Source organism: Lepidochelys olivacea, assembly GCF_965140295.1.
Source record: "Lepidochelys olivacea isolate rLepOli2 genome assembly, chromosome: 1".
In the NCBI taxonomy this organism is placed as follows: Eukaryota; Metazoa; Chordata; order Testudines; family Cheloniidae; genus Lepidochelys; species Lepidochelys olivacea.
Genome location: NC_140411.1, coordinates 280,808,477 through 280,829,611, shown reverse-complemented (window position 1 = coordinate 280,829,611; position 21,135 = coordinate 280,808,477). Strand labels below are relative to the sequence as shown.

The following is a 21,135-nucleotide window of genomic DNA, read 5'->3' as shown; positions in this document are numbered from 1 at the left end:
TTTACGAGCATATTAGTCTTCAGGCACTTCAGAAGTCTATGCTGAAAAATGGTTTGTTTGTATGCATTAACTGTGAAGATATATGAATTGTTATCTGATCATTTAGTTCAAGAATGTTCTTTTTGCAGATCCAGGACCCCCAGTGTTCCTTGCCGGTGAAAAAGTAGGATCTGCAGGAATTCTGCTCTCTTGGAATGTACCGCCACATCCAAATGGGAGGATTGTATCCTATATTGTTAAATATAAGGAGGTCTGCCCATGGATGCAAACAACTTATACCCAAGTAACAACAAAACCAGATAGTTTGGAAGTTCTTCTCACCAATCTTAACCCTGGAACAACTTATGAAATTAAGGTAACGATATTAATGACGTAGCTTTTGTACTTTGAATTCTGGGTGTTTTGTACAGTATCTGAGATTAAAGTAAAATAATAGGAAACTATTTTAGGCACATATAGTACTCTCCTAACCAGCCTACTAATTACTTGTTAAGTTGTGTAGTAAAACACACTGCCCAGTTCTTTTTATTTACTACAGTACTTCTCTTTAATTAAAATAATTTTCATCTCAAAGTGCACTAAAATGTGATTTCTTCTTTTAATGTCCTGTTTGACATAACATATTATGTGGCACAGTAACTCGGAGGCAAATTTTCAAAAGTATCTAAGTGACTTGGGGAAAGAGCTGTGTGGAGGACAGAAATTCTGTTTTGTAAGGATTTTGAGGTTTAAAAATCTGGCTTTGTTCTGAATCAGAACAACCCCCAAAACTTCTGAATTCTCCACAGAGGAAAATTAAAAATAAAAATTGTTTTGGGTTGTTGAAAATGTTTAGTTTTGACAAAAATCAAAACACATACTTTCAATTTTTACTTTAAAAAATATATTATGATAAATATAAAATGTACATAATACAAAATAAAATATTTCAAAATGAAAAATCGAAATGCTTCCTTCTGAAAATGTTGTAATATGACATTGTTGGCACTTGTTTTTTTCCGGTTGTCTTTCAAAACAATATTCTGACAAAATTGACCTGATGGAACATGGCTCTGTCAAAATTTCTCTTACAGAGAGAAGTCCCATTTTCAAAAGTGACTTAGGCACTGAATTTCACTGGGACTCAGGCTCCTAAGTCTGTTGGGTTCTTTTGAAAACTTTACTCCAATTTCTTTCAGCCATAATGATTTACTTCGTGATATATTCCAAAATGGAAGTTAACTTCATTACTTTTCCATTTTCTTGCTGTTAAAATTGTGTGCTTGCTTTCTGAATTTGTGCTGATAATCAATAAATGCATTTCCATAGGTACAGTATAAGCAGGCTGAGTGTATTGAGATCAGGTATTCTTTTGATTTTGATATATATTTTCAAAAAATCTTCTTTAACATCTGAATAATGAATGACTAGAGGTGAAATGGCCAGAAATTATATACAATTCCCTTGCCAACATTTGTGGCAAGAGGAAAATGCTCATTTTTGTGAGGACCTGGGCAGGACGCTTTTTTGAGAGAATGAGAAGTTAGATTTGTATGCCTCCATGTGTTGCAATTTCATGCAGCCCAAGGGCTGTATAAAAATCATATAATTTCAGGTTGTGAGTAACACAGTGCAAAAATTTCCTTTCAGAATTTGTACTTGCACATTATACAGTAAAAAATTGAAATATGGCTTATTTAATTATGCCTAGCATTGTGTGAAAGCTCCTTGTTGTGAATCTTAGTAGTGATGACAATATGGATAAAAGTCAGTCTATGTGTGGCTACAGAAAAGTGTACCCTTTGATCTCTAACTCTCCCTCAGCTGTAAAGCAAAAGTTTAGCTATTAATAGAGAATATACCATTTGCTTAGGCCCTAACCAGGGAAAACTGCCCTGACAAAGTTGAGCAGGTAGGGGTAGAGTTTCAATATAAAATTCCAAATAGCATAATAATTTTAGTCTGTTCTATTCATTATAATTATTACAGTTCTTGCACATTTCATTTCCTACTTCCTACATGTATCTTTCCTAAGAAAATTGCAAAATGCTATTTTTTTCTTCCCCCCCCTTGAGCTTTAATGGTCCTATCTTCTACTTCAGTGGTTCTCAATATTTTTGGGCTCAGGACCCATTTGTAAATGTTTACAGCTTGTTGTGACCCAGTAAATAGTCTGGGGGTGGAGGCTTTCGCGTGGTTTCGGTCAGATCCTCCCCCCGCAGGGGGCTTGGATCCTGCCCGGTACTCACCCCACGGTGGTGGCTCCTACAGCTCCTGTGCTGTGGGGTTGGCTGGGTTTGGCTTTTTGCTCCCGGTGTGGCAAATTCCGGGGTGGCAGTGCTGCTCAAGTTTGGCCCTGCCCCCGTGATGGGACCAAATTTGTATGACTGGAGTTGTGACCTGGCTCATGGGGTTGCAGAGCCACTCACTCAAATTTGGCCTACCCGTACTCCCATCATCATGATGGCTGGGCTATACCTGAGTGGTGCTGGGACCAGAGGTTGCAGTGCCTGGAGCAGAGAGGTGAACCCAGCCAACCCTGTGGGACAGGAGCCACAGGAACTGCCACACGACCCTTTGAAACATTCTAGTGACCCAATTTTGGGTTCTGACCCGTGGGTTGAGAAACTCTGGTCTACTCTACGGGTCAAATTTTGCCCTCTTATGCACGTGGGCAGTTCCCATGGACATTGTGAGTTCCCTAGATGTTCATCTGATAACAACATTTGATTCATTATACTTGCATGTTACTCGTTAAAGTGAGCTGTGGGTCTCCAACTGCAACTGTGTAGTGGGGCCCACAACACTGACTCTTTTTCCATACTCTGGTAAAATGGCAGTGACTAGTTGATGGTCACACCCTTTCTAAAGGCCATTAGATCTTTGATAGGTTACTGATGGGTCTTCTGAATGATTGACCCACTAGCAGCCTCACAAACGAAAGGGCCAACCATGTGGGGGAATTTCCACTTTCTCACTTGTGTGGCCAACTAGATGTTTTACTCACCATCCTCCTCTTAATTGATATGGTGTGATTCAGGTGATTTGGTTCATCATAGAGTCTGTCATGTCATTTACGAGCAAGTTCTGAAGTCACCTGTTTGTAAATTATTTTATGATTTCCTTGTACATGGTTTTGTCCCCTTACTGAATTTCTCTTTGTTACTGCAGTATGGGCAGTTTAATGGAATTGCTGCTATGTTACGCAGCTGTATTTATGTTTTCCTTTCTTTTTCAATAGGATGGGTCTTAATTTTCTTTTTCTTTTCTTTTTCTTTTTTTTTTTACCTGTAAAAGAAAACTTTTTTAGGCAATGGAAGTCAAATTAATATCTAGTAGACAAATAAATTAGGAGGCACAGGATCATACAATTGTTATACCAAATCAGACCAAAGGCTGATTGGTGTGTTTCTCTAGTTATTTATACGTTATCATGGTATATGAGCAACCATCGTTGTTGTATCTTGGTTCTGACAATGGCCAATATTGGACGGTGTAAAACAGTCATAATGGATAATTAGAGAATAATATGCCTACAGGAAAGTTTCTTTCTAGAACTTAGTAGTTATCTTATGTCCCAAAGCATAAGGATAAATAATATCCCTTAAAAATGTTCATCCTAACTAGTTTATCTAGGGATGATAACTATGTGATTCCCATAGGATTTTAATCCTTTGATGCTCTTTTCTATAATATCTTATGGCAATGAGTTCCACATCTTAACTATGCATTGTGTATACATTTACTTGTACACATCAGTTTTTAATTTGTTGTCTTTCAAGTTAATTGGATGTCCCATTTTTCTTGTATAATGAAACAGAATATAGAGGTGTGCATAGCTGACCTCTTTACTATTCAAAATGTTATATACTTCTGTCATAGCATCTCAGTTGTTTTCTCTCTAAACTAAAAAGTCCTAATCTTTTTACTCTGTCCTCATATGGAAGTCTTTCCATGCCTCTAATTGTATTTAGTGTCCTTCCTGGACCCTTTTTATTCTTGCTATACTCTTTTTGACATGAGGTGACCAAAACTGAACACAGTATTTAAGGTGAGTACATACCATACATTTATATAACAACATTATATGTTCAGTACTGTTCTCTTTCCCTGTCTTAATATAGCCTATTGTCTACCCACCTGCCCAGCTATCCACAAAGGTGCCTAGATAATTTTCCTGAGTTGTTACAGTTAATCTAGAACCCATCAATATATAGGAGCGGATCAAATGGTCCTTTCCACTGTGCATTACTGCACATTTACTCTCTGCCCTTTCTTTGCCAAGCTCTTTCAGATTTTTCTGACATTCCTCACAAGCCTGTTTAGTCATGACAAGTCTATAGAATTTTTTCCCTTTCTGTCCTGGATGCTTCTTCCACAGACTTTACGATTCTGACCCCCTTCACTCTCGCAGGCATCCTCTTAGCACCCTTACAAAGACTGTGATTCATTGTCCTCTTCCACACAAGGGGACGCAATCTGCAGTATTGTCACCATGTATGCATACACACAAACACTCTGGCCCTCACCAGAGTACTCTCTACCTCCATTTCTCCTTTCACACAGTTTGCCATTCTCACCCCTGCTGTGAAGATTTTAGAAGATGTTAAGTTGCCCTATTCATTAATTCTCCTAAATCCAAACAATAAGTTTTTATTTTTATCAAACTCTTTTGTTCCTTGTTCTCTGTATGTGAAACTGACCCTTGTGCAGAGGACCAACACAAAGTCAGTGCACCACTTAAGTCCCATACATAAAAGACACTCTGTCAGATTTGATGCTTATTCCCCACACTGTGCCATGATCTCAGCTCTCCACACCTCCAGTGAAAGGTACCCTTCTATACTGTCATCCCTCACAGTCAGGCATGTATACTCTGCATCACTCTCACTTCTCCCCATGCTTTTGCCTTTCAGACATCCCAGACATGCACACTGCCATGCTGTCACCAACCAGGGAGGGGGGCCTGCTATCCTGACCCTCCTGAAGTTGAGGAATTGGGGGGAGGGCCTGCTTTTCTCCCTTTCCTTCCAAACTAAGGAGGGGGAAAATGAATGGGGGAAGAAGGCATGATTTTCTTCTCCCTGCTCAGTTAAAGAGAGAGGAGTAGAACTCTTGCAAAGTGAGGATAGGTAGTATTACTAGGGTAACCTGTGTAGAATGAGCATTCATGGGGCCTGAGCTTGGTAAGTGCCAAGTGGTGTTGAGTGCCCTAAATTCCTGTTTACTTTAGTATGAATTGAGGGCACTTAACACCTGTTAAGTCTGAACTTTTGGCTTGGGCTTTGTTGTGGGGAGACCAGATGTCATTCCCCAACAGGAATAGGTAGTATGGGCAAACTGAGCCTTCTTCATTTACTGCTGCCAGGAATTTTGTCACCTGGGTTAGAGATTTTTCATATTTGTTAGAATAAAGTTGCAGTCTTGTCAGCCATTTACATGGTGAGTCGTTGCTGTTGCATGAGCATTGCTGGGAGATCCATATGCTTCTAAAGAGAAAATGTACGTGAACGTTGAAGAGCCTTTTTTGAGTGAATGTCATTGGTTGAGAATTGTTGTATTTAATATTTATCCATTAAAAGTTCAGTGTAAATTAAACAATTGCTGCTGAAAAAGGGAAAATTAATTTGTATAATTGTCATTCAACATGTACAGCTTATACCATATATATGCATGGCTATTGGCACTATATATTATGTGAACTCTCTAATGTGACTGTTTTGGTTTCTTGTAGGTTGCTGCTGAGAACAGTGCTGGCATTGGAGTATTTAGTGATCCTTTTCTCTTTCAAACTGCAGAAAGTGGTAATTTCAGTAAAGCTTCAATTAATCCAATTTATTCTTTTCTTTTAAAGAAATAGTGTCAAAAATTACGATACATTTAGGAGCAAATCCTGATCCTTTCATTGTGGCTACAAAGGGCCTCACATACAGTGGAAATGGTTTCATTTTGCCATGCATGGCGGAGGCAGGAGTTAGGGTGCCGTGGTGTGTGTGGTCCCCGTTGATTATGTGCTGTGAATCCCAGCTCTGCAGGGCTCCACACATGTCCCTGTGCAGATGGGTTGGAGGAAATCAAGGCAGGGATAGCTGATCAGATACTAAATAAACCCATCAACTATTGTGCACTGCAGTCTGGGGGCACAAGAGCTACAGTAGAGTCAGGACCTTGCATAGCCCCCTTACACCAAGCCCAGCTTCTAACAAATATACAGCATTTCTTACTGTGTTTGCCTCTTAATGCTGACATCAAAAGCTCAGTTATAATGCATACCTGAAATTAGAATCTGACTGAGAACATCTGACGTTTTACTAATTTTTTCATAACGTAATATTCAAAGTCTGTGATTGCTATTAATTTATATTATGGGGTCCTTATCCTACAAACACTCTGGTAGAAATTCATCTCTGCGCAGAGAACTAGCACAAGGCTCATTTTGAGAGCTTAGGTGCGATTTAAGTGGTGATACGGCTTTTGCTAGTCCTTTGCAAAGGGCGCATTTCACTCTCTGTGCATGGAATTCCCAGTAATTTCAGCAGGAGTTTTTGGCATACTGAATGCTGAGCACCTCACCGCCCACTGAAGTCAGTGAAAGGTGCTCAGCACTTTGTGGTTTCAGATTCTTAAGGATGGAACTTTTAAATCTTCTGAGATAATTTATCATTTAGGAACCCCCCCCCCCCAATGAGAACTTTCTAAATGGAGCTGTACAAAACTGCTACTTTTCATTTTGCAAATAATTGCATGCAAACATAATATTGTAATGAGCGTACTTTATTTAAGTTTGACAGAGGGCAAAGATACACTGCTTCTCAGAAATTGTTTGCACAACTCTACTTACATATGATTCATTTAAAATAGAAAGCCTCAGTATAGTTTTAGCTGAAATGATGAAGAAAAGAGAGCTTTTTATCAAGCAACTGCATTTGTAATTTTGGTTCTCTTTTTAAGTATCACAGCTCTGAGAGTTAAAAAAAGATCATCATTACCACCACCAAGTGGATAATAAACTTATTATATTTTTATACCTAACATAGGAAAGTTTATTTTGGATACAAATTGTTTGAGTAGTTAAAGACTTACTGTTGCAAGTTTTTGACTCATGAATACTAATCACAATGGGAGACATTGTCTGGAAAGGAATAGTATGGACAGATAGAAAGAAAATCCAGAAATAAAGCCCCTATTCAACAAAGCATTTAAGCAGGAGGCTTGGAGGACCTGTCTCTTATTAGTTATGCGAGATTTTCTATAATGTTGAACATGAATATATATATTTAAATCAACTCATTTTTCAACACAATATAGCAATATTTTTAGTTTATGCAATCTGGATCTGAACCTTAGATATGGCATTTCAGATAGTCCTCTGTACTTCTGGATGTTTACATGACTCATTCAAGAACTTGAACCCTTTGAGGTCCTATGTGAATCTAGATAAGGATATGCTACATTCCATTTCCTTGTAGTGTGAACTGATTTGCTGACCCAATGGACACATCAAACTCTTATTGCTATGTAACCCTTCTGCCCGTCAGAGTTGGCAGCAACAAGGGCCGGGTTCAATATCTAGGGGATCCATTCCAATAACACAATGCAAACCGGCTCGAGCCCCCACCCAGTGACCTGGGACAAATATATACCACCCCCGCTGGGCGCCTCCAAGAGGCAATACTTCTCCTCTCGCAAGCACATAGTCTGAGTGTAGCAAAAGCCTTTTAATAACAGAGAGAAACAATGTGGCATTATGTTGGGGAAACACCACCAACAGGATTCATAACACAACCCATGAGCAAAAAAAACCCATCCCAAACAAACTGGGGCATGCCCTTTTCCCTTTGGTTCTTGAGTCCAGCAACCCCAAATCACCCAAAGTCCCAAAAGTCCAATGCCCCAAAAAGTCTCTGTCCCTGGTCAGGGCAGCCCCAGAGTTCGAAAGTTTATCTGCGGAGCTTTACCTCCCAACCTGGGTGGAAATGGGACGGGGGTAAGAGGCACCTTACATGATCTGAAGCTGACCGCTCCATAGTGGCGCTCCGCTCTGCCAGCCACCCCACGAACTCCGTCGCTCAGCTGCGCTCCGCTCCGCCAGCCGCCCCACGAACTCCTTCGCTCAGCTGCGCTCCGCCAGCCACCCCACGAACTCCTTCGCTCAGCTCCACGGCCCACAAGCAGCTCCTGCCATCCACAAACTGCTCCGCGTCGAACTGCTTCACCAGCCAGTCCGCAAGGCACTCCAGCCGTCCCACAAACTGCTCCACAATATATCTTCAGGCTCCCCCACTACTTAACACAACACTCAGTGATTTCAGCTCTTAGGTAAATTCAGCTTGTAGTAGGGGAGCCCCAGTGCTGGTGCACTGTCAGCCCAAAGTGAGCTCAGCAGCCTATAACTAGACTTCTAATGAAATCAAAATTAGCTCTGATATTCCACAGTGGAGAGAGGAGGAAGTGCAATTAGCATGTAAGGCCCTCACCGAGGGGCCCATGCCACCAAGTATTAATACTTGTCCCCAGCCTCTCTCTCTTCACACAGTTTTGGAACCCATGACCCTTGCCTAGCAAGTGCTACTTAGTTGATGGTGAATCCCTCCATCATAACAAAAGGCCACGTACAGTTCCAAGCACAGTTCCCATAATCAGGGTAATAACAATTTATTCTTCCTGCCCCAATAACAGAGACACTGGGGATCCCACAGCAGCCAAAGTGACCATTTGGGCAGCTATGGTCTCATTCTAGGCGTGGTGGGTGTGCCTATGCAAATGAGATCGGCCCCTGAAGTTCTTTTCCACAACTTGCCACACCTCACCACCAGGTGTCAGGGTGGAGCTCATCCTGACACTGCTTACAGCTACAAAGAAAATTATTTCTTGCTAAAACACTATACTGTATTGGGAAATGATTAATCAAACAAATACAGTAAATATAGTATAAATTCAAATATTAAGGGAACCGTTTTTAATTTACCAAAATGTTGAGGTTTCCTAATCAGTATTTTTCATTATTATTCTCTGAAGTAGAATGGTTTAATTTACTAGTTTAGATTAATCTATTTTAAAATTTTAAATTAGAAGTAATTTTATAAGGGTAATTCATCAGGAGGGAAGAAAGAAATCACACTTTTAAAAGCCTCAGAGCTCTGATTTTCCATTTGACAGGTTATACTGCACACTTACCCACCCCCCCAAAAAGACACGCATCCCAAATCAGTTCATTCGGTTGCAGCAGCTTGCCAGATCCCAGTTGCAAAACAATTGCTGCATTTGTTTTTTTCAGCAAGACAGTTTTTCAGTTAGAAAATGCCGATTCATCAAATCAAACCTGAAACTTTTGCTGTGAAAGTGGCAGTTTCAATATAACTTTTGTTGGGAAGGTTTTGTGGTTAGGGCACTGACCTAAGATACAAGAGAGCTGGGAGAACCAATTCAAGTCCCTACTCTGCCTGATCCAGAAAAGGGAGTTGACCTGACTTCTCCTAAATCCTGGGGGAGAGCCATAACTAATAGGTTATTCTGTTGTCAATCTCTCCTGTTGGAGCTGTTCCACTTTGTATAAATAATTATTCATTGGTGTAGGGAGGGAGCCCAGGTGTCCCAGATTTCAGGCGAGTGACCTAACCACTGTGCAATAGAGTCAGTCTCTGTGTGGCCCAAAGAACGTTGAATTATTTACACAAAGTGGAACAGCTCCAATACGAGAGATTGAGAAAGGGAGACTGACTCTATTTCCTGGTGTAAAGCTTTATAATTTGAAAGCTAGAAATAGAAATAGAGTATGGAAGTATCTCTTTTCAGTACTTTGAAATTCATTGGACTGAAAGAATCTTTTAGGTTATGTCTACAGAGTGAGTGGCAGCAAGTCTCAGAGCCTGGGTTAACAGACTCAGGCTTTTAGTACAGTACTAAAAATAGCTGTATAAACATAGTGGTTTGGGCTGAAGCTCAGACTCAGAAACCTAGGGAAGGGGTGGTTCTCAGAGTCTGAGCTCCAGACCAAGCTGCAACATGTACACAGCTCTTTTTAGCACCATAGCGCAAGCCCCACAAGCCGAACTCTTTTATCTAGATGTACCCCTAGAGGGACAGAGGAAATATATTCAATATTTTGCTAACAGGGACTATCCTTCCTTAATAGCCAGTGACAAAAGTGTTTTTATGAGAGCACTAGTACAAATTTATATTTTTAAAAAGGAAAATAATCAATCACCATACTTAGAGAAGTGCAACTTTTTAAAATTTGAAAATTGCCTCTGAGATACTGTGGTGCTGAATGATTTTAACGCCTGGAAACCAGAAATAGAGAAAGCAGCCATAACAGGTATCAGAAAGAAAGAGGAATAAAGAATGATTAATTGAATTTTGAAAATTCAGATTAGAAATGTTAATTCTGAAATACATACATTGTATGCATTACTGGTTTTGTTTTGTTTCTTAGCTCCAGGTAAAGTGGTGAATCTCACAGTTGAGGCCTTAAATTATTCAGCTGTAAATCTGATCTGGTTTCTGCCTCAGCAACCAAATGGAAAGATAACCAGTTTCAAGATTAGTGTGAAACATGCAAGAAGTGGAATTGTAGTGAAAGATGTTTCTGTTAAAGTGGAGGACATTCTATCTGGGAGGCTACCAGAATGTAATGTAAGTGCTAAAAACAATTTAATTAGAGATGGACTCAAGGGATGAAATGTGGTTCCACATTTGCATTTTGAATGCCCCCAAAATCTGGGGGCCTGTGGGATATGATTCGGGTCTGTCAAGGTTCCTCCCCCACTCTGAACTCTAGGGTACAGATGTGGGGACCTGCATGAAAAACCTCCTAAGCTTATCTTTACCAGCTTAGGTCAAAACTTCCCCAAGGTACAAAATATTCCACCCGTTGTCCTTGGACTGGCCGCTACCACCACCAAACTAATACTGGTTACTGGGGAAGAGCTGTTTGGATGCGTCCTTCCCCCCAAAATACTTCCCAAAACCTTGCACCCCACTTCCTGGACAAGGTTTGGTAAAAAGCCTCACCAATTTGCCTAGGTGACTACAGACCCAGACCCTTGGATCTTAAGAACAATGAACAATCCTCCCAACACTTGCACCCCCCCTTTCCTGGGAAATGTTGGATAAAAAGCCGCACCAATTTGCATAGGTGACCACAGACCCAAACCCTTGGATCTGAGAACAATGAAAAAGCACTCAGTTTCTTACAAGAAGACTTTTAATAAAAATAGAAGTAAATAGAAATAAAGAAATCCCCCCTGTAAAATCAGGATGGTAGATATCTTACAGGGTAATTAGATTCAAAAACATAGAGAACCCCTCTAGGCAAAACCTTAAGTTACAAAAAAGATACACAGACAGAAATAGTTATTCTATTCAGCACAGTTCTTTTCTCAGCCATTTAAAGAAATCATAATCTAACATGTACCTAGCTAGATTACTTACTAAAAGTTCTAAGACTCCATTCCTGGTCTATCCCCGACAAAGACAGACTATAGACAGACACACAGACCCTTTGTTTCTCTCCCTCCTCCCAGCTTTTGAAAGTATCTTGTCTCCTCATTGGTCATTTTGGTCAGGTGCCAGCGAGGTTACCTTTAGCTTCTTAACCCTTTACAGGTGAGAGGAGCTTTCCCCTGGCCAGGAGGGATTTCAAAGGGGTTTACCCTTCCCTTTATATTTATGACAGGGTCCATTTCTAATTTTATAATTTGGTTATAGGTCTAGGTCCTACAAACTGATGCACTGGGTACAGACAGATCTTTATGTTTGAGCTAGAGCTGGTCAAAATTTTTCTGACAGAACAGTTTTCCAGTGAAAAATGCAGTTTAGTCAAAATTAAAATGGTCAACAGAAACTTGTTGATTTTGATGAAATCTTTGATATAAATATATTGAAATTGTTTAGATTCTCATTTTGTTTAGATAATGTTTAAAAGTTTAATTTTGACTTTATTATTATTTATTATATATATATGTTGAGATTAAATGAAATAATAAAGTCAAAATTAAACTTTTAAACATTATCTAAACAAAATGAGAATCTAAACAATTTCAATATTTATTTCATTTCAACTTCTATATGTATGTTTCAGTAATATATGATGTTTCAGTATAACATATATAATGATTCATCATTGCTGAAACATACATATAGAAGTTGAAATGAAACGATAAAGTCAAAATGATTTTTTTGACATTATTGAAATGTTTCAAAATTTCTAAATTGAAATTTTTTGGATTTTCCGTTACAAAGAGTTTCAAACTTTTTGTTTTGATTTGGAATGAAAACAACTAAATTTTGGAATTTCCTGTGGATCAGAAATTCCATTTTCCAATAGAACTCTAGTCTGAGTAGAGTCCCTGTGACTTCAAGGACTCCACATGGCCTGAGTTGGAATTGACCTAGGATGCTGGAATAATACCATGGGCTTGTGAGAAGTGCCATTTATAATGACTCTAAGTTGTCAGGACCTTCGTTTCATACTTTATCTGAATGAGGATTTCCAGCATTGCAGAGCCTCCTAAGATCAAAATGAGTTAGTTTGATACCAATTCAGAAGGAAGAGTGCCACCTACTAAATTATTAGCACCATTTATTGCAGCATCTAGGTTTTTCTTGGCATTCTCTTATATAACTGTTGATCAGGTTCAACCTTTTCTAGCCAGATCAGCTCTATTTGTATTTAGAGTATAGTAGAACATTACTAATTTGTGCTAATTACTGGTAGACTCATGGAACAAAATATTTGAATGCTGGAAACCAAATCTGTCAATGTTTCATCAACACCAGAGTTTTGGTTCTACTCAGCCATATTTGATACTCTTAAGTATTTGTTAATTTGTGATATAGAATCAGGCCTGAAGGAGTGGAACGAGCTGCATCCCCTTTGCTGTTAATGATGCCATCAGGAGGAAGATGATAACAACCTGCATTTACGTGGTGACAAGTGAAAGAAAAACTCATTTTCAACTGTTTTGTTTTAAAGATGCATTTTCAACTATTTTGTTTTAAAGATGCAGTGCTTGTAATTTTTGTGTCTACACATTTACCATTGTTGATCTGGCATGACAGTTTTTAAATTCAGTTTATTTTTATCAGCTTTTTCAGATTACTATTTTGGTGTTGTGAGAATCAAATTATTTGATATTTCTCTAGTTACCAGCCTTTTTGAGCTCAATTCTTTTCTTGAATGCATGCCGAAGGCTTTCGTTGATTTTTGGCATTAGGATTTGTAGGTAACTTTTATCCTACTTGTAATATTTTAAAAAATCCACATTTTATAGCTATATAAAGAGGTATGATATTGCAAAGACCTATAGTTCAGCAGTGATCGAGGCAAAATGGCGAAGTAATAGGTTTAGCTTTTCATGGTTCATATTTTATCTTTCTAGGAAAACAGTGAATCATTTTTGTGGAGTACTACCACCCCTTCAACTACTTTTGGCAAATCTACATTTCCTTCACGGGCTATGTTTACACCAAGTACAGTAGCACCTAGTCAAATGATCTCTGTTTGGAATGAACCTATTAGTTTTGTTGTGACTCGTCTTAGACCATACACCACTTATCTTTTTGAAGTCTCTGCAGTTACCACTGAAGCAGGTTATATTGACAGCACAATTGTCAGGACACCAGAAGCAGGTATGTATTGCTTTCTGAGAAAAAACCTCTAACTACAGAGAAATATCAATATGTAAAATTCTGAGATTTGTTTTAAAATATAAAACAAAAGGGATTTCAGGGTATATTACAGGATGCTTTAGACTGTGATTCTGTCCTATTAGATCTCAGACTGTTTCAATATATACATTCTTTGTTTTATAATTCCTGGTATGCAGCCAGTTAATCAGCTTCCCGCAGCCAGTCAATCATATTTCCCTACAGCTATGGAGAAACAGTGTGGAAGAGAGAGAAACACCTTTCCCAGTGTTCCCCTGTCAGGACCCACAGCTTGAAAGGCAGTCTGAGAGCCAGCCATTGAACTCCAGGACTCTCAGTACATTGCAAGTGATCTGTCAGCGGGGGGGCAGGGCTGGAAACCAAGATTGCCTAAACACCGTTTATCTAGCACTGTTTGGTAATTCTGGGCTCTTCTTTCCTATGTCAGAATTCAAACTAATTTGCAGATGAAAAGAGGTCTGACTCTTCCCGAATATTGTGTATTTGAATGGTTTTGTTACAGATAAAAAACCCTAAATCTGTAGTTCTGGCTGGGATAGATAAAGTTCTGTGTAATTCCCAGTCTGATTCAAGGCTTTCATCCAACTTTTTCTCTGAGGTTTTCAAACTGTTCATTTGCTAGACAGGTGTATTGGCGGTAAGAAAATCCTTGGGAATGGAGCAAAGCTCAAGTAAAAGGGCTTTGCTCTGCAAAAGAATATCAGGGGTGGAAGGATAGAATCTTCACTCCCAGCTGATCCAGGATGTCTGTGCAACTTGATTGAAGCTGTTACTGTAAGGTCTGGAGGAGGAACTAATAGATGGCATTCCGCTCCCCTAAACAGAGTTTGGCCTAGTGGATCTCTGATGTGCACAGGTCCACTGACCACACCTGGGGCCAGCCCAAATTACTTAATCCTCATTGAGCTTCAGAGGCCCAGTGTGGCACACAAATTGAGGTTTCTTAGGACACAGGGTCTCTGTTGGATTTACTCTCCTATGCATCCAAAAATGCTGTTGTGGGACTTTACATGCATGTGTAAGGAATGCCAGGATTTTGTTTCCAGGCTGAAGTGAATGCCAATTGTTGGTTTTCCCTGGGGACATTATAAATAAATGAACTTTTTTCCTCAAGATTTTTCTTCTCTGATGTTTGATTTAGCTTTAATAGAAATTTTTACAAACATTTTAAATTTTTCTAAATACTAGAAAGCTAAATCTTGTATTGAACTATGCAGATTATAGAGCAAATCCAATATTATAGCTTCAATCTGGGTATTAAAAAACAATGTTTATACATGCACATGCCTGGATATACAGTTGGGTTTTTTTTATATAAGGGATTTTGGTTTAGGAATGCTGCTTTCATTGATTGCAAAGAGCCCTGCCCTCATCCAGACATTGAAACCTTCCCCCATCCCACAACTTGGTTACCCTCCAAGTTGCCAGAACTTTTTCACATTCCCCAGCGTCAAGCAATCTAACGGCACCTCCCCCAAACTACTGAAATCCCCACTTCCTACTCCAGTGTCTTGACCCTCCCACCTTAGCATGTGATACCACTCAAACTACCTGTCCACTGCCAAATTCTCCTGCTGTCTTTTAGGATCAAGTAGCTGAGTAGCTGGGGTAGGCTCTGGGGAGAAGTGTGGTTTGAGGGTGAGGAACCTGCAGCCTAAGTAGCTTCCTCTGCCATGCAGCATGCTGGAGTGCTGTGAATCCTCTGGCTCTGAACTCCCCTTCCTCTGGAATCCCTGCATGTGCCTTCAAATCCTGCTCCCCCTTACCACAACATGCACCGTGAAACTACATTAATTTGTTGTCACAGGATCTCCTGTGGCCACAGAGGCAAAGGTGACCACATGACTCTTAATGACAAGTACCCTGCCTTGGACCCATTCCCAGCTGCTGAAACCGTTCAAGTCCCCTCCTAGTTGAGTCATCCCAGCTCTGCTGAACCCCTTCCCCATCCTTCCCAGTGACAGGGCTCTTCTTGCTTAAAATGCTATTTGAGATTCCATGTACCCTTTTTTTTTTTTTGCTACTCATTTATGGGTTTAAAATTTTTGGACATGACTGCATTATAATTAAAATTATTACCATATGTCTTGTGCAAAATCCAGCACTTGCATATTTCGTCACTGGGGATAGGATCAAGTGGAATCAAATAATTAATATTACTTCTATGAGTTATGTGACAGGATTTGGCCCTGGAAAAGAATTGTAGCTTCTCTTGATTCCTTGTAAGCCCTGACATTTAAGAATAATGTGTGAGTGTAGCTGATACCATTAGAGTTGGCAGGATTACTTTATCATTCTTGGTTATCTTCACTGAGTAGCACCTAAGAAATTCCTCAGGATTGACAGGAGCTCTCTTTTCTTTCATTGGCAGCTGTTGTTATTTTCACAACTAGCTCGATAGGAGAGAGTTGTTTTTTTGTTTCTATGATTGACGTCACTTTGAATAATACCATTTTTACCTAAGAGTTGTTCCAAAAAATGGAGGTGTTTGCTGAGCTGTGCGCAAACAGCAAAATGGCTGGGACATTGTTATGGCAGTACATATTTAAAGTAATTTTAGATGTTTTCGTTTTCATTTTCATATTTTCACTTTTTTTAAAAAAAAATCTACATATTACCTTCCTCACTTGAGAAAATTTACATGTGTTATTTTTCAGAGGACTGAGCTAAAACTATTGTCTATTATAACTGAATTTTGTAAGAAAGCTAAGTGGAAAATACACAAACAGTCAAAGCTGTAGTTTTTATTTGTTTTAAAGCTTGATTTGGGTAAATTCAGCTTTAGTTTCTCTTGATGCTTTTATAAAAACCAAAGGCTACATTTTCATGGAAAATTCAGGTTATTCTACTCGGGATCAAGGCCAAGATTGGTGTCTCCGACTGGGTGTCTCTAGTTAGACTCTTCAATCTAAATAAAGGCACCTAAATCAGTGACCTGATTTTCAAAAGTGTTATGCACCCAGCAGCTGCTATTGAACTCAGCATTTTTGGAAATCAGGGTTCTGATTTACGTGCCTAAATATGGATTTAAAAGCTTAATTTTAGGCACCCTTTTTACAAAAACATCTTGGCCTGGTCGGATTCAAACTGATTAGCATCCAAGTAAAATGAATTTGACTGACTCAGTCCATGCCTCCTGGGTATATTCACAAATCTGCCAGAGTGCAGCAAGCTCTGCTTTAGAAAGGCGAAGGGCCTGATCCTGCAATCCCTTGAGCAATGTTAGTAACTTTACTTAGAAGAGTAGTCCCATTAAAAGCAATAGGACTGCTCAGATGAATAAAGTTCTTCATGCGCTGGTGTTTGCAGAGTTGGAGCTTTGGGCAGTATTGAAGGTTATCAAATTAGTTTTAGGAGACCTAGAGTATGAGAGAGAGACTGCATACCTGTTGATCAAATTATCCATCTAAGTTTTATACTGCTCCCCATCACCGTAGAATCTGAGTGCCTTTCAATGTAAAATCAATAGCAATTGTGAAATTCCTGTTAGACTTGACGGAGTTTTTGGTACTTATCCCTTTTCAGGTTCAGTTGCACGTTCGCAGCTCTCTTGCAAGATAAGTTACCAACTACCACCCCCGCCCACTCCTTTTAATTAAAAGGAAGTACATTAAAATCAGAAAGAAAGAAAATTTCATATTAATATAAATCCTACTTTTCCAATTTACATGATGTTTTTAATGTCTTTTTCTGATCTTATTTTATATGTAATATGAATAATATGAATTAAAGGATGCTTTTGGGAAACCCTAATATGAATTATATGTGTATACATTTTTTTCCAATGTTGTTTTAGTTCCAGAAGATCCACCCCAGAATTTTGCCAAAGACAACATTACTGGAAAGTCCTTCTCAGTGTCTTGGGAACCACCAACCATAGTAACAGGAAAGTTTAGTTACAGAGTTGAATTATATGGACCATCTGGTAAGTCTGAATCAAACTTAGGTTTCCTCTATCATTGTTAGGATAATTTTCTTTCAGTAACTACATCACTAGCATTCTAAAAATGGATAGTTGAAAACAAATCTTTCCTTTTATGAAATTAGGCTTGGTGGTAATTCTCTGATAACTTCTCAGTGAAAAGGATGTTTGTCATGGGGTTCACTCATTGCTAGGGTGCCTCCTCATGGCTGTGTCTGGCGAATCAGCTCTCATTCAGTCTGACACCCCTTTCCTCGCACCGTGGCCCCTCCTTGGTTGCCAGGACTCACAGTGCTCCCTCTTCATGACTCAGCCTCCAGCCAGGTCTTTGGACAGTCCTCCTCTTCCAAGGTACCAAAGTCCCGCTGGATCAGTTATCCTCATGCTGCTCCAGACAGTCTTCCAGTCCAGGGCCAGGCACTGTGCCACTTTCCCAGCAACTGGTGGGGGAACCTAGGCCCACCCACTACTCTGGGCTCCAATCCAAGGGCTCTAAGTCTTGCAACTATGAGCTGTTTGCTTCCAGACCCAGGTGCTATTTCCCCAAGCTCCTGCCTGCTCTATCCTCTGCCTGTTCCCTGGGTTTATCAACCTAATCTCCCTCCTCTCATGGAGTAGCTATAGGCTACTTCCCTCTTTGACTTCTTGCCAGGCTCTGTAGCCTCAAACACCCACTTACTTATCCCAAGAAGTGACTGCAGCCTACTTCCTCTGCAGCTCCCGGTTTTCTCAGCTTTCTGGCTTTACACAAGCTCAGCCTGCCTCTTCCCAGCTCTGCTTCATCAACAGTTAGCCCTTCTGTCCCTGGCTCTCCCCCACTGGTGCAGCCCATCGGGATAATTGTCCTAACAACCTACTCTGCCTTGTGTGGGAAGGACACTCCATCATAATACTCATTATCAGTATATATATTTAGAACAATGGATACTAGGTACACCTGAAAACAGGAAGAGACAAAATCTTATCTATTTCACTCTTTTAGAGAGGCAGTATATTACAGTGTCAATTAAATCAGGACGTGGAGGAGAACAAAACACAGACAAAGGAATGGATTTTAATGGATAAGGCTAAAACTATTAACTTGAATGGGTTGTGAGATGAAGTGATTGGGGCCCTCACCCTCACTGAAAAATACCAGTCATTTATTTGGGTTCAGGGTAGTGCTAAATGACCTCCATGCTCCATAACCAATATTTAGGGTTTGTTTCCTTCTGACTAATCTCTAGTATTTAGCCCTCCTCTGATCCCTCTTGTCCTCCAACTCAGGAGGGGGAATGAGGGTGCACATGAAGTCTGCAAAGAAATAAGGTCTGCCTTTCTTCCTCAAGAATAATAGGGTCCAGAAGCCACCTTCTAGGTCTCTTACTCACATGTATTTCTAGGACCTGGTTCCCTGGAGCCTCTTACTCACATTGGCTACCTGTCTCAAGCGGCAACAAAACTACAAACTCCACTTATTAAACTTGCATGTTTAAATCCTGTCTTTACTCCATATTAACCTAAAACTCTGCCTCCAGGATACTGGCGATGGAGAAAAAAAAGCACCAGGTACCTTGTCAATTCTAGCCCCAGGGAAAAATTTCTTCCTATCTCCAGAACTGCCACTTGATCAAACCCACACAACATCGTCAGAACATGCTTCAAATTAGACCTCAGTTATAGGGCAGAGAGGGTGAGGCAGCAACCACAGCAGAGTAGCTGTTTGTGGCTGAGTGCCGCTGCTCCAATCCTCTGCTTTACACAGACTGTTCAGAAGCCTTACTTTCTGTAGATACAACCGGGCAGTTTATTCATAGTATTTCACTCCACCACCTTTTAGGTACTGGTGCACTCATACCATTTACATTATCTAGCTTTACTACCCTTTCTCCAAAGCCCGGGGGGGAGAGAGGTTTCTCCTCCCAGAGAACTCCCTTTTGTCAGAGTCTACTAGCCTGCTTCCATCCTCTTTCTTTCTTTCTGTGCTCTTTTATTCAGTCTCCTTGTTAATGTGCTAATTAGCTCGTTTAGTTACCCAGCCCCAAACTGATTTGGTAATCAGAAACTTCTCTCCTTAATCAGGCCCTCCCCAGGGACCTAACTGGTTAAACAATGACCAGAGTGCTACTGGTTCAGGTGCTGATTCCCAGTACTCAGTCACAGAGCAGCCTGCTCATGATGGGATGGGGGCAAGGAGGTAGTTATAGGCACCTATATAAGAAAAAGCCCCAAATATTGGGACTGTCCCTATAAAATTGGGACATGTGGTCACCATAGCTACAATATCCCTCCTGAGCAGCTCTAGGGGTAGCACACTAACGTGCCTTACACTGCGCAGATCGTAAAGTGAAGATCTAGCCCTCTGTCTAAAAAGATATATTGTACTAGTCAACATCTTAATGTCAGACATGATGGTTTTCATGCTGAATGCTTTCCAATAACATTTGATGAAGTTGCTTGATTGCAAAACGCCTACTACTACAAGAGTATTGGAAACCAATTCTCATTGTCCAGATAACTAAGACCCATTTTCCTCACATGTAATATATTCTTAATCAGGGCATCAATAGTATTTCACAAGTTGGAATGAAAGGAATTATGGTGATATGAGCATGACATTCAAAGTATTTTGTATTGGGTTATCCTTTTCCATCTACTGCTGTCATGTGTCCTCAGTATCATTCTGGACTTTGATAGTAAAGGCAATTAGAATTAACAGAGATGGGTAGATAGTGATAATCCTAAAGTTTGGTGATTTAACGAACCATTTTAAATATGGTCTAGTATCTATAGTTGTAGTGAGTGGGGAAATCAACTAAGACACCTGAATACATATTGAACAAACATACATTATTTAAGAAATTATATTATTTTATCTTTATTTTAGAAGGAAACTCTTCAGTAACACCAGGGAATTGGATTATTGCCTTTTAAAATGAGGCATTCTGTGTCATCATTATATTAGAATTGGAGAAGGTTCAGAAAAGGGCAACAAAAATTATTAGGGGTATGGAACGGCTGCCATATAAGGAGAGATTAATAAGACTGGGACTTTTCAGCTTGGAAAAAGGATGACTAAGGGGATAAGCTAGAGGTCTATAAAATCATTACTGATGTGGAGAAAGTAAATAAGGAAATTTTATTTACTCTTTCTCATAACACAAGAACTAGGGGTCGCCAAACGAAATTGATAGGCAGCAGGTTTAAAACAAACAAAAGGAAGTATTTTTTCACACAATGCACAGTCAAACTGTGGAACTCCTTGCCAGAGGATGTTGTGAAGGCCAAGACTTATAACAGGATTCAAAAAAGAACTAGATAAATTGATGGAGGATAGGTCGATCAGTGGCTATTAGCCAGGATGGGCAGGGATGATGTCCCTAGTCTGTTTGCCAGAAGCTGGGAATGGGTGACAGGATGAATCACTTGATGATTACCTGTTGTATTCATTCCCTCTGGGGCAGCTAGCATTGGCCACAGTCGGAAGATAGGATACTGGGCTAGGTGGAACTTTGGTCTGACCCAGTATGGTGGTGGTTCTGTTCTTATGTTCTTACTCTCAACTGGTCCTCACTATGGGATTG

At 39.9% G+C, this 21,135-nt stretch overlaps 1 protein-coding gene across 2 annotated transcripts in view; it reads left to right on the top strand.

The window, feature by feature from the left end:
- Positions 1 to 21,135, top strand: part of PTPRQ (protein tyrosine phosphatase receptor type Q) — a 213,245-nt gene that overhangs the window by 54,587 nt on the left and 137,523 nt on the right. For both annotated transcript variants that reach the window (XM_084616734.1, XM_084616733.1), the window contains 5 exons: positions 129 to 355; positions 5,714 to 5,783; positions 10,415 to 10,614; positions 13,362 to 13,611; positions 17,447 to 17,575. In XM_084616734.1, coding sequence (XP_084472860.1) covers positions 129 to 355; positions 5,714 to 5,783; positions 10,415 to 10,614; positions 13,362 to 13,611; positions 17,447 to 17,575 — 876 coding nt within the window. The remainder of the gene's footprint in view (positions 1 to 128; positions 356 to 5,713; positions 5,784 to 10,414; positions 10,615 to 13,361; positions 13,612 to 17,446; positions 17,576 to 21,135) is intronic.